Source organism: Ovis aries, chromosome 23 (assembly GCF_016772045.2).
Source record: "Ovis aries strain OAR_USU_Benz2616 breed Rambouillet chromosome 23, ARS-UI_Ramb_v3.0, whole genome shotgun sequence".
Lineage (NCBI taxonomy): Eukaryota > Metazoa > Chordata > Mammalia > Artiodactyla > Bovidae > Ovis > Ovis aries.
This window is the reverse complement of record NC_056076.1, coordinates 35,445,705-35,458,990: the sequence shown is the minus strand read 5'-3', so window position 1 is coordinate 35,458,990 and position 13,286 is coordinate 35,445,705. Positions and strand designations below refer to the sequence as shown.

Below are 13,286 nucleotides of genomic sequence, written 5' to 3'. Positions count from 1 at the left end.
CTCAGTTTCACATCTCCAATAGTCTACAGATCGTGTCTTTGAGGTCGTCCCACTATCTCCTCAAACACAACAAACCTAAAACTCATCTGTTGCCAATTCTTCCTGAGTGATTTCCAAACCTGACTTGTTTCACCCATGTTTTCATCAGTCTCCCTATAACCCAGGCTTCAGTTCAGTTCAGTTCAGTCGCTCAGTCGTGTCCGACTCTTTGCCACCCCATGAATCGCAGCACGCCAGGCCTCCCTGTCCATCACCAACTCCCGGAGTTCACTCAGACTCACATCCATCAAGTCAGTGATGCCATCCAGCCATCTCATCCTCTGTCGTCCCCTTCTCCTCCTGCCCCCAATCCCTCCCAGCATCAGAGTCTTTTCCAATGAGTCAACTCTTCGCATGAGGTGGCCAAAGTACTGGAGTTTCAGCTTTAGCATCATTCCTTCCAAAGAAATCCCAGGCTTACAGTCATCTAATTTTTTAGCTGTCCCCTCTCCCCAACTCTGCCAGTCAAATTCCATCAATTCTCCTTCCCCATCCAAATGACCCAACTTGGAGCTTCAATCATTTCTGGGCTATCACAATAATTTTTTAAAATGTCCAATCTCACCCCATTTCTAGTCTCTCTCCACACAACCCATCCTGCACAGGGCTACCACATTCACCTTCTTCATTCATCCTGGCATAATCTTATTTACAAACACTTAATAGCCACAACATTCTGAAAAACATCTAAACGCATTAGCCTAGCAATCAAATCCTCCATGCTCTAACCCCAATCTATCCTTCTAGCTTTCTCTTCCCCTAAATGTGTGCCAGCCAGTCATGTTTCCACCCTCAATTCATGTTATCTTCCACTCCCTCTTTGAGTACCTTCTACCCAAATCCTATCCATCCAGCATCCAACATACTCTATCAACTCAAGAGCTCTTCCTTTCAATATCCAAAAGTATACATTACCTATTCCAATCATTTGAAACTTACTACATATTTTCTCAATCTGTGTTTTGCTTTATTTTTGTGTATATGTATGAGATTAGGATTTTCAAGAAAAGAGTTCATGACTTACATTTCCCCGTATCCTCCACATTTCAATAAATTTATGAGGTTCCCACCAAATGAAACTATGACAAGAGGCTAGAAGACCACTAAAACAAACAAAACAACCCCTACTAAAGATTCCTTGTAAAACACTGCTCCATGGAATAAGGTGATCAAAAAACAAGGCAAAATCAAAGATATACAAAAACTGGATAAGTATTAAGAAGAATGAGACTTCTTAAAAATTCTCGAGATCCTTCCTAGAAAGATATGTTCTAATTCCTTCTCTCATTCAATAAAATGTTTTCCATTGTATTAAGCATCAACCCTCCTTTTTGTTTTTCAATATAAAGAGCATCCATAATGTGGGTGAGACATTTCAAATATACAACCCACAACTCTTATTTCAGTCAAAGATGCTCAGAGTCATTTAGAAAGCTTTGGAGAAAAACTCTCTTGTAGACCCATACATTTTAAATATACATACACAGCTATTTTGAGTAACTGAAATGTATATTAATTTCATACATTAACTTACATTTTCCTGATTCAAGATAAGATGTTAAAATGGTTATTATTTCTCTGAATGGCATCATTTAGTTCACCTAACTTTACTCCCACATACTGTGTACATCTAACATTAATTCCCTGAGAAGGCTGTAAATTACTACCTACCTACATATTCCTTGCAACTTTAAAGATAAAGTGGTTTTGTTTGGACAAAAACAGAATAATTATATAACTGCTAGTTGTTCGATAAAGGAAAAACTTGCTTACGAATAGACTGCAGCTATCAGTATTAGGGGAAACTGACAAAATTTAAGAACTCCAATCATCTATAGATAACTGCGCATGCTATCAAACACTGAAGAATTTTTTAAATAGTGTTTTGGCCTTTCATATCATAAAAACTTTTTTAGAATGCTACAAAATCTATCATGTTAAAGCACAACACAAAAAAAGGCAGTTATGACAAAATATCTGTACAGTACTTTTGTAATCAACAGTACTGTAAAAGACGTTAATACTGTGATGATCTATCATTAGCTTGGGTTTTTACACTTAACAGTCCAGCAAAAAGTTCCTCTGACTCAAATCACCTATGACACTTTGGCTCAAAAATCACTTCCTCAAAATCGATTCTCCATTGTCACAAGTCTAAAAATTAAACCCTTAAGGAGCTAAGCAGATGGAAATGGAAAGCAGTCTTTTCCAACCTCTCTGTCAAACCGATCGGAAAGTTCGTAACTAAGCTCGCGGTTCAACAAGCTACATACGTAGTAATAACTTTGACGTGGTAACTTTTTATATGATGCCTGCAACAGAGTTTTGTAAGTATCTTTTGTGTGATGATGAACTGAGTCAGAGCTAAAAGTTCAGAGAATTCAGAGCCAGCCCAATGACACACCGGGCCAAGGCAGGAGATTTTAGAGGGACTCCAAGATTCCTCAGGGAAAACGCCAGGTTCTGGTGTTTTCTAAGATGATGTACACCTGAAACTTTCTTTCGCAGATAACCAGACTGAGAGCAAGAGGAAGGAAATAAATTCAGACACTCAGACAAGCACAAGAGAACAGGGCTACTCACCAGCAGACAATCTGAATTCACTTCCGATTTGGGATCCCGCAGCAGGTTGTCGATTTTTTCAAACCGCGTCTCAAAACTGTCCCCAGTCGACATGTTGCTGCTGCTGTGACAATACCCTCGTACCAGCACCGGCAGCGGAAAGCGATTTCAACCAACTTCCTCCGGCGGTGGGTTCGCGGCCGCGGGGCGGAGGAGCCGGAACCCCAGGGTCACCAGGTGCGCCCGGTGCCCCCTCCTCCCGCTCACTGAGGGGATCTCCGCGCTCCGGACCCCGGGCCGGGGGCGACGGCGACCCACAGCCGCTCGGACGCCCAAAGTCGCATCCCACCTGGCAGCTCCTCACGACGGCCGACTGCGCCGTCGCTCCGGCGGAGGGCTGCAGCCTAGCGGGCCCCGGCCGCCTTCGCCATGGAGGGCTCCCTGTGCCGAGACGGGCAGGAGGGGGGAAAGAGAGAGAGAAGCAGGGTGGAGACTCCTCCGGGCAGCAGGGGAGGGAGAAGAGGAAAGGCGAATGCGAAGGGCGGGCGCGGAGCTGTGCCAGCTGCCGCCGCCGCCGCCGCTGCCGCTCGGGCCCCGGGCCGGGCCCGCTCCGCTCTGAGGCGCTAGAGGCGGTCTAGCCCCGCATCCCCGGCTCCACTCGGCCCGGCCCGACGCCCCGATCCGCCTTGGCCAGGAGCTGGTCCCCCACGGGACAGCCTCACTCTCCCATTTTGTCCCGGCGCTCCTGGGGCTGCTGTCGCGGTGTCCGGCGGGGCAGGGCGAGGTCGGAGCCCTTTGGAGGCTCGGGGGAGGACAGGCTGGCGAGCGGGCAGCGAGGATAGGGAGTCGGGTCCTGGCGGCTGCGGCTGGGGGAAGCTTCTGAGAGGCGCTGCGGCCCCGGCTGGGGAAAGGGCGAGTCGCGCGGCGAATGCTCGGGTGGAGGGGGGTGGGGCGAGGGGGGCCGTGAGGGACTAATATGTCCGCCTTCCTGTTCAAACAAACGGAGACCGCCGGCGCGATCTGCGCATGCGAGGCGCGGACGTTCGGAAGGGGAACCGGGCCGGCGCCGCGCGCGCGCGCGCGCGCACTGCCCGCCTCCGCAGGGCCGGGCTGGGCTGGGCGGGGCGGAAGGCGGGGCGCACCCGGGGCTTCGCGGGCGGGCGGGGAGGCTGGCAGCCGGGATGGGTGGACTGGGTGCGGCGGGTGGCACCGCCCTTGCCCCGGCAGGCTCTGAGCAGCTACGCAGGGCTCGGGAAGCGGCGTGGGATCCACACGGGGAGGAGCTCTCGCCGCCTTCGCTCGCGTCCTGGCCGTTGCCCCAGCTCTGCTTCCTCTGGGCTGCAGCGGTAGGGAGAGTTGTGGCAAGAAAGGATGCTTGTTATTGTTATTTTAGAGATACTTTTTTTTTTCTTTTTTTAAAGGCCTCTTCGCCGACAGGAACCAGCATTTTAGCACCAGCGGAGGCTGGTCTTCAATAGTGCTTCAGCGTCAGCCCTCCGTGAACCCCATGTCGTTTTAACCCGTCTTTGCTTCCATGGGAAAATTACGAAGCAATGTAGTACATGCATAACCCTCCAAACTCAGCGTGTGTGTCAGGGGAGCTTTTAACTATGGACTCCGGAAGATACAGTCAGTAGAAGTCAAGCTTAGTTTAGTTCAAAAAAAAAAAAAAAAGGAAAATAATCTCATAGGAAAAAAAAATCAATATTTTTTAAGTTATTCGTACTAGTTCCCTTACACCATTAAGCCTCCCACTGTAGTTTTCTTCTTGATGCATAATTCTGCCATTTCAACTTAAAAATATTCAGTGAAACTTAAAATTGTGAGTTTACTAGACTGAAGTAGAACATGAAAATAATGGGCCTTTCCTCCTAATTCAATTGCTTCATTGACTGTTGTGGGAGAGGGTGAGACGCCTTACCTAACCTACTGATAAGGTACTTTCAGCAGGAAATCCAACTTAATTCATTTCCAATCAATCTTCAGTTTGACTCATAGGTCAAATAAAGGACTGCTAAAAATCGAAAATATGGATGTTTTATCCACCACTGGAAAAGGCTACAGACGAACCAATTGTCTTTCTATATAAAAAGCTCTGTACAGCATCTGAACAGCATACCAACTTTCTGCTGTGAGTCAGAGCTTAGGAAAATGTACTATTGTTTTAAAAATGGCATACTGTTTGCATTGTGTTAGATGCAAGAAATATTGAACTATAAAATCCACAGTATCAATGAAGATAAAAGTCAGTCCTCACAAAAAGACATTTCAGGTATTTCATTAAATGCTTTTGCAGTGACTTTTCTTGGCTCCAGTATTTTAAGCCAGTCATGTGAATTAAATTTATTTTTAAGCATAGAGCTTAAAATAAATCTGGCAGTTGCCCTAAAATAAATTTCCTAAACCCTGCTTGTCCTATTTTATTACCATTTTTAGGTAGTCTTAGGAATTTTGTTGTTTCTCAGAACAGTTAGCATTATGCTGCTTTCCACTTGAGCACATGAAAAAATGCTGGTAGCTATGTAACTGGGACTGAAAGTCCATCTGGCCAAACTACTAGAAATATAGGTGAGGCCTATATATTTCGTTGATCGACAGGGCTATCTGATTATTGTAACCCCACACTAGTTGTCTTTTACCATAAGATAGATACTCTGTATCAGTGTTTTTGTTTTTTAATAGAGAAATCCTCACCTGTAATAGAATAGACTTAGGCCTCATTGGAAAAGACTGATGCTGGGAGGGATTGGGAGCAGGAGGAGAAGGGGACGACCCAGGATGAGATGGCTGGATGGCATCACGGACTCAATGGACGTGAGTCTGAGTGAACTCCGGGAGTTGGTGATGGACAGGGAGGCCTGGCGTGCTGCGATTCATGGGGTGGCAAAGAGTCGGACACGACTGAGCAACTGAACTGAACTGAACACATACTGAGTGCTTCCCATCTGTTAGGCAATATGTTTGTGTGTGTGTGTTGTTTTAGTCATGTCTAACTCTTTGCAACCCTATGGACTGTAGCCCACCAGGCTCCTCTTCCATGAGATTCTCTAGGCAAGATTACTGGAGTGGGTTACCATGCTCTTCTCCAGGATATCTTCCCAACCCAGGGCTCAAACCTGGATTTCCTATATTACAGGCTGATTCTTTACCAACTGAGCCACCAGGGAGGCCCTAGTATTATCTTCCAGTTATATTGTTTACATCACACAGACAAATGATTCCATATAAAAAGGGAATTATAAAGCTTGCAAAGTGATCGATATGGTGGCTTCCCAGGTGGCACTAGCGGTGAAGAACCCACCTGTCAATGCAGGGGACAGAAGAGAAACCGGGTTCCATCCCTGGGTTGGGAGGATCCTCTGGAGAAGGAAATGACAACCCACTCCAGTATTCTTGCCTGCAGAATCCCACAGAGGAGCCTGGCAGGCTACAGTCCATGGGGTCGCAAAGAGTCAGACAAGACTGAAGTGACTTAGTGCCCACCCAATACAGTTTCAGTCCCTAGGGAAAAATGTGAAATGAAAAGAGCAAGGTGTGAATAGAAAGGATCTTGACAGCGTTCAGTAACAGTGATTTGACTAGAGGTTTTTGAATACTGGGTCCAGGAACCAGGCCATCCCTGGTGGCCTGTTCATAAAGTAAGCAGATCTACTTTAAGACCATCTTTCAATCTCAAATTCTCTTGACTACTTAAAAAGCAAAACTAAATGTACTTTCCTTTAAGAAGAAAGAGTAACAGGAAATGGTACCATTTTTTTCATGTTTTCACTTGGAAATTGAAAAATTACAAAGTTGGCAGCTTAAGCAAATATATCAAGTTAGTTATATTTTAATTTTTATGGTTTTTGGTATTCAAACATCTGGAAATGTTTAATTTAGATGAGACTCTTGCTAGGACCTAGTGAAGAGACTGCGGTGCTAAAAGAATTTGAGTGAGGCATAGTTGGGAGAGATCATGGAAAAAGTAGAAAGATTTGGGTGTAGACTTGTATATAGTGAAAGACAATTAAGTCCAACATTCCTTTGCTTTTGGTTATTTGGTAGGAAGTAGATTCCTTTTAATGTTTACAGAATTTCTTTCACAAACAATGATCTAGTAATTAACCTCCAAGGAAGGTCCCCATTGAACCCTGTCTCCCAGTATTCACCCCCTCCTGGAGGCCCCTCCCACACTGAATCTGGGCTGGGGCCTTGTGACCTGCTTTGACCAGCAAAGTGCAGCAAAAATGGCACTGTGCCAATATCAAGCTTAAACTTTGTGAGTTTGCCTGGCAACTAACGGTTCGGTGCTCTGGGAAGTCCAGCTAAACTGAGATCACCATGGTGTGAAGAAACCCGAGCTAACTAACCACAAGAAGACATCAGATGGAAGATGACTGAGGAATCCATAGAGAATAGAGACTCCAGACTTCTGACCCACATCAAGCCATTCCAGCAGTCCCTAGCCATTTGTAATGCCCCTGCTGATGCCACAGGGAACAGAGACAAGCTAATCCCTTCACACACTGCCCACACATCAGAATCGTGAACACATAAGAAAATAGTTGCTACTTTAAGCCACTTTTTGGGATAGTTTCTCAGCATGAGATGACCAAACAGTTGGATTTCAGGCAAAAAAAAAATATTCATAGTTGAATGTGCATATAAACATATATTGAGCGCACCTTTTATACTTTTTTTTTTAAATCTTAACCATGACACAAGGAAGTGGTCCACAATAAAGTGTTATAAAGGAATGACACAGTTTTCCCGGTGGGGAATCCACCTGTAGAGCAGGAGATGCAGGAGATGTGGGTTCAATCCCTGGGTCAGGAAGATTCCTTAGAGGAGAAAACCCACTCCAGTGTACTTGCTGGGAAAATCCCTTGGACAGAGGAGCCTGGTGGGCTATAGTCCATAGGGGTCACAAAGAGTCAGACACGACTGAGCAAGTGAGCACACACGCAAAAGAATGACAAATTAACTCATGTTTATTGTCTTTACTTCAATAAAAGCTTTGTACAAAAGAAATATAAAAGCTTTTTAATCATATTAAAGAATGCTTCCAGATTTTTTAAAAAATTATAAAGCTATCATATTCCCATATAAACACATTTTCACCTGTATTTTAATATTTTCTCAATTTAGTGCATAGTGAGGTCTATTCTGTCTTAAAAACGTACCAAAAATTCAGGTACATACTGTAAATTACATATCAATTGTAATTTAGTGCCATAAATTGCATGTGATTTCAAAATTGCATACCACAAATGTGTTAAGAATGTTATGTGGCTAAGTTCCTATAGAAACTATAGCTAACATTTCCAAGAAAGTATGATATTTATTATGTTTCATGTAACTTTCCGAAAGGGCATTACTTTTTTTTTTAATCTAGAAGAGCTTCAGTTGATTCTGAACAACTTTAGTAAACTCAAAGTTGTGAAAATTTACATTCAGTTCTGTTTTAGGAAGTTGGATTTATATGATTAATATTTTCCCACAAAGTAGTTTATATGTACACATTTTTGTAGATCTGTGACGTGATTCAGGAAGAATATGTTCCTTTACTCAGGAATGCTCTTGAGATCAGGCAAGGTTTTCTTTTCTTTCTACAGAACATTCAAGCTTGGGAGTCAATATAATTTGACATGTTTATATCTACTAGGTGTACAGTAGTCGATGTACATGTTTACATCCTTTATGTGAACAGTAGCAGTAACATGGTTACATCCTAGGCAGCCTAGGTTCTGCCTAGGAAAGTTGGGGATTCGGCATCTATCAGGATTCCAGCAAGGAAAAGTGTAGAGCCAGCCATGAGCACAGGGCGCCCTTAAGGGCTTCTCCTGACTCACCCTGGAATGCCTTTCTCTAACATCTGTTTTTTATTTCTTAGAAGCTGCTATTCCATTCAACTGCAAAAATACTTGCACTGACCCTGGAAACAGAATCGAGAAATAGAAGGAAAAAGATTTCTGTAAAACAGCTACTTCCCTGCTCTATGTTATTGCCATCTTGGGGACCCTTCTGTTACCACACTCACAAGCTCCAGCATGTAAATGTCTGATGTTGCAAGGTCATTCCAAGGGTGGGTTCCACAATAGTTTGTATTTATGGAACCCCTGAGATGATGTATACATGACCTTAGTGAAAGAGGAAAGGCCAGATCAAGGAGATAATAACAGATACACATGGTTGGTCACAAACTCTCTTTTTCATTTTTTCCAAGAGCCTCCTGTCCACATTTCCCGTCCCACCCAGCAGCTCTCCATTGAGTCCCAGTTGTGAGCTTCCTGGCCCACTGCTTTTGAGGCACTTATATTCTTCCGCTTGCTGCTGCTGCTAAGTCACTTCAGGCATGTCCAACTCTGTGTGACCCCATAGACAGCAGCCCACCAGGCTCCCCCATCCCTGGGATTCTCCAGGCAAGAACACTGGAGTGGGTTGCCATTTCCCTCTCCAATGCATGGAAGTGAAAAGTGAAAGTGAAGTCGCTCAGTCGTGTCCGACTCTTAGCGACCCCATGGACTGCAGCCTACCAGGTTCCTCCGTCCATGGGATTTTCCAGGCAAGAGTACTGGAGTGGGTTGCCATTGCCTTCTCTGATTCTTCCTCTTAAGGGCCCTCAATTGGTGAATTGCCTTTTTTGGCAGTGACAGGCTCTTTGCTCAACATCTACTTCCCCTTTTTTTTTTTTCATGACAACTTTTATCACTCATCTCTGTCTCAACTTCCATGCCAAGCCTGGCACTCTGTGACGACCTAGAGGGGTGGGATGGGAGGAGGAAGGGAGGCTCAAGAGGGTGGGGATATATTTATATATTTATAATTATGACTGATTCATGTTGCTGTATGGCAGAAACCAACACAACATTGTAAAGCAATTATCCACCAATTAATTAAAAAAAAAAAAAAGACTTCCATGCCAACCATGTGGAAACAGAAAAATGTCTGTTTCTGAGAGTTCACCATTTTCCCCCTCCCTTTCATTCAAAGCCCAGTTGAAATATAACATCTCTAAAATCCCTGTAACTTGAAGAGAGGCACTGATTTATACGTTTACCCATCAACATGTAAATATTACCCTATATACTCTACATATTCCTTCTTGGGGCTTCCCCAGGGGCTCAGCGGTAAAGAATCTGCCTCCAGTGCAGGAGGCACAAGAGACTCTGGTTTGATCCCTGGGGCAGGAAGATCCCCTGTAGAAGTAAATGGCAACCCACTCCAGTATTCTTGTCTGGAGAAGTCCATGGACCATGAAGGAGACTGGCAGGGCTACAGTCCACGGGCTAGCAAAGATCTGAGCTGCCTGCATATTCTTTCCTAATAACCATGACCCTTTATAAACTTTGCTTTTTATTTGCAGGCAGTGTTAGTGCTCTGCTAGTTGAATTAATACATATGCTCTTGTTTATGTGTTCTTGTCATTACTGCTTCATGTGTTCCCTAGGGCATATGCTAGGCCTTTAAAAGCAATACTCATTTTTTTTTCTTCTTATAAAAATAGTACATGCTTATTTTTAAGATTTTGGGAAATATGGAAAAGTAAGAGAACAAAATTCACCCATATTCCCACCACTCAACTATAATCACTATTGATAATTTTGAAGTTTTTTTGTGATTATTTAGTTCCTTGCAGAGGTTTGTTTGTTTTATATGCTGTATGTACAGTTATTATATACTGGTTATTTTTCAGTTTACATAATGATTTGTATAAGCATATTTACCTTAAATATAAGGTTTAATACCTGCATAATATTCCAGTCCAGAAATTTATCATAGCTTATTTAACCATTACTATAAATAGCGCTACTAAAAAGATTTTTTTGTGCATAAGTTTTCATTAAGCTTTTTGTGCATAAAGTTTTTTCTTTTCCAAAAAAAAAGGTTTTTTTTCTTTTCCTTCTTTTTTTGGATTTTTTTCCCTTAAAAATTTTCTTTAATTTTATATTATACAATTTTTCCTTAATTGAAAATTATTTCCTTCAAAATGATTCTCAGAAGTGGGCCAAAGCATTTTAAACAGTTTTGATGTATTTTGCCAAATTGTTTTTCAAGTACTGATGCAAGTTTATACTCCAGCTACTTATATTTATTTTTTTATTTTTTTAAATATTTACTGTTTATTTATTTGGCTGCAGAGGTCTTAGTTGCAGCAACTCTGTTGCTGTATGCAGGATCTTTAGTCATGGCGTGTGTAATCTAGTTCCCTGGGTCCCCTGAATTTCTAACACAGAATAGAGCCTTAGCCGCTGAACTACTAGGGAAGTCCCTGGCTACAGACATTTATGTCCCTTTTAATACCTCCTCGCGGGCGCTGAATGTCATTATTAACATCTTAGCTCATTGTTGTATTAATTTGCATACCTTTCATTACTACAAGGTTGAATATTTTTCCATTTGTTGTTAATTAGTTGTTTTTCTTTTTCTATGAATTAATTTATGATTTGTGCCTATTCATCAGTTGGGCCTTGGGATTTTTCTTATTGATTTATATGAGTATAAATATGAATGTATATATGTAGGTACACATATATATGTATGTCTTAAGGATACTAAGTTTTGTTTTAGAATTGAAAATTTTTACCAATTTTTTGTTTATTTAAACATTGTGAATGTATTTTTGTCAATTAAAATACATACTTTAAAGAACTCTATCAATGACTTTTTAGAAGGAATTTGTTTTATTATTTTTACGCTTAGAGACTCCTCCCACCTTCCAAAAGTTTGATTATATCTATCTCTATTCTTTTTTGTCTCCTTTCCCCACCCTTGCTATGACTTGCTTTCTACATAGTTTTAAAATTCCAACTGAAATTCATTTTAATATATTGAATAAGTTGAGAATCAACTTGTATCTTTTCAAATTGCTGAACAGTTCTATCAACATCATTTATGAAGTTAACTTTCCTTATTGATTATGTTACACTCATTGTCATATATTAATTATATCTATATTTATTCTTGAACTATTGTAATTCATTGCAGATATATTAATTCTACCAACATAATAATATAATGGTAGTTAATGTGATTATTTTAATAACCCAGAAAAGTTATTCCTTCTTTGTTACTTTTCTTTTAAAATATTTTCCCAAACTATTTTAACCAGTTATTGTTCCATATGATTTGAAGAATATTTCTTCAAGTACCTCCTCATTCTGTATTGCATTCCATTACATTACTATTTTAACTGAAAATATTTTATGACTTAATTTGGAAGGAATACTTTATGATATTCCATTTTCCAGTTCAAAAATCAGTTCAGTTCAGTCGCTCAGTCGTGTCCAACTCTTTGCGACCCCATGAATCGCAGCACGCAGGCCTCCCTGACCAACACCACCTCCCGGAGTTCACCCAAACTCATGTCCATCAAGTCGGTGATGCCATCCAGCCATCTCATCCTCTGTCGTCCCCTTCTCCTCCTGCCCCCAATCCCTCCCAGCATCAGAGTCTTTTTTGATGAGTCAACTCTTCGCATGAGGTAGCCAAAGTATTGGAGTTTCAGCTTTAGCATCATTCCTTCCAAAGAAATCCCAAAGATCTCCTTTAGAATGGACTGGTTGGATCTCCTTGCAGTCCAAGGGACTCTCAAGAGTCTTCTCCAACACCACAGTTCAAAAGCATCAATTCTTCGGCACTCAGCTTTCTTCACAGTCCAACTTTCACATCCATACATGACCACTGTATTTATTCAAAAATTGTAAAAATGTTTCTTGACAAAATTTTATAGATTGCATCACCTTGGCAACACATATTTCCATTGGGATTATTTCTGGGATTCTAAAATGTTGGTTGCTGTCTTGAAAAGGACCTATGTTCTGATTGTTTCATGATTATTGGCATAAAGGAGCAGTATTGAATTTGATATATGTAGTGGTCTTTTATTAAGCCATTTTGCTGAACTACTATTGGGTCTATAAAATCTTTTAATGTCCTCCAAAGAGGGGACAAAACAAACTGTGACAAATCACAAATTCTGAGATATATCTCAGTTTTGGAGAGGTTAAAATGTGGAAAACAGCAAGTCATAGATTTGATAAAATATCATAGATTTCTAAATGATGATGATTGGGTTTCTTTCTCACCAGTAATCATATCTTACATCTACTTCAGGTCTCTATGTCTTGGCCAGAGCAATAGAGGCAAATGACAGGCAGTCCTGTCCTTCTGTCCTGAGATGTCTGCTACATATGACCTCCAGAATGGATTTTGAGTTATTGCATTTAAAAATTTTGGTTTCCTTAAAGACTTTCTTTTTCCTTTTGCCCTCAATATGTTTTCATTTCAATTTAGCCTGCTCTCTTTTTGATACCCTATTTGTATTTCATAGACATCAGTTTGAAAAAAAAAAGGTATAACTTAGATCTAGTAAAATGCACAAATCTTAAGGGTACAACTCAGTGGAATTTAAAATATACACACCTGTGTGAACACCACCAGATCAATTACTTAAAACACTTTCAACATTCCCAAAGTTCCTCATCCCCCTTCTCATAATTAGCTCGCCATAAATAGCTCATTAATATAGGTTAATCTTTTTAAATAGATTTGGGGAACATTTTTTAATTGTAGTAAATACATATAAAATTTACCACTTTCATCATATATGTGTTCAGAAAAGTGGTATTAACTGTACTCACATTGCAGTAGAACCATCACCACCCATCTTCAGTTTGGGAAGATAGGATGTGATTTCCAGAACA

General features: G+C 41.4%; 1 protein-coding gene across 2 annotated transcripts in view; it reads right to left on the bottom strand.

Annotated features, from left to right (window-relative positions):
• The window catches only part of ROCK1 (Rho associated coiled-coil containing protein kinase 1), a 123,804-nt gene extending 121,033 nt beyond the window's left edge, over nucleotides 1-2,771 (bottom strand). For both annotated transcript variants that reach the window (XM_004020488.5, XM_042239566.1), the window contains exon 1: nucleotides 2,623-2,771. In XM_004020488.5, the coding sequence (XP_004020537.1) occupies nucleotides 2,623-2,715 (93 nt within the window). In that variant the 5' untranslated portion in view covers nucleotides 2,716-2,771. The remainder of the gene's footprint in view (nucleotides 1-2,622) is intronic.
• Between the last annotated feature and the right edge of the window lie 10,515 nt (nucleotides 2,772-13,286).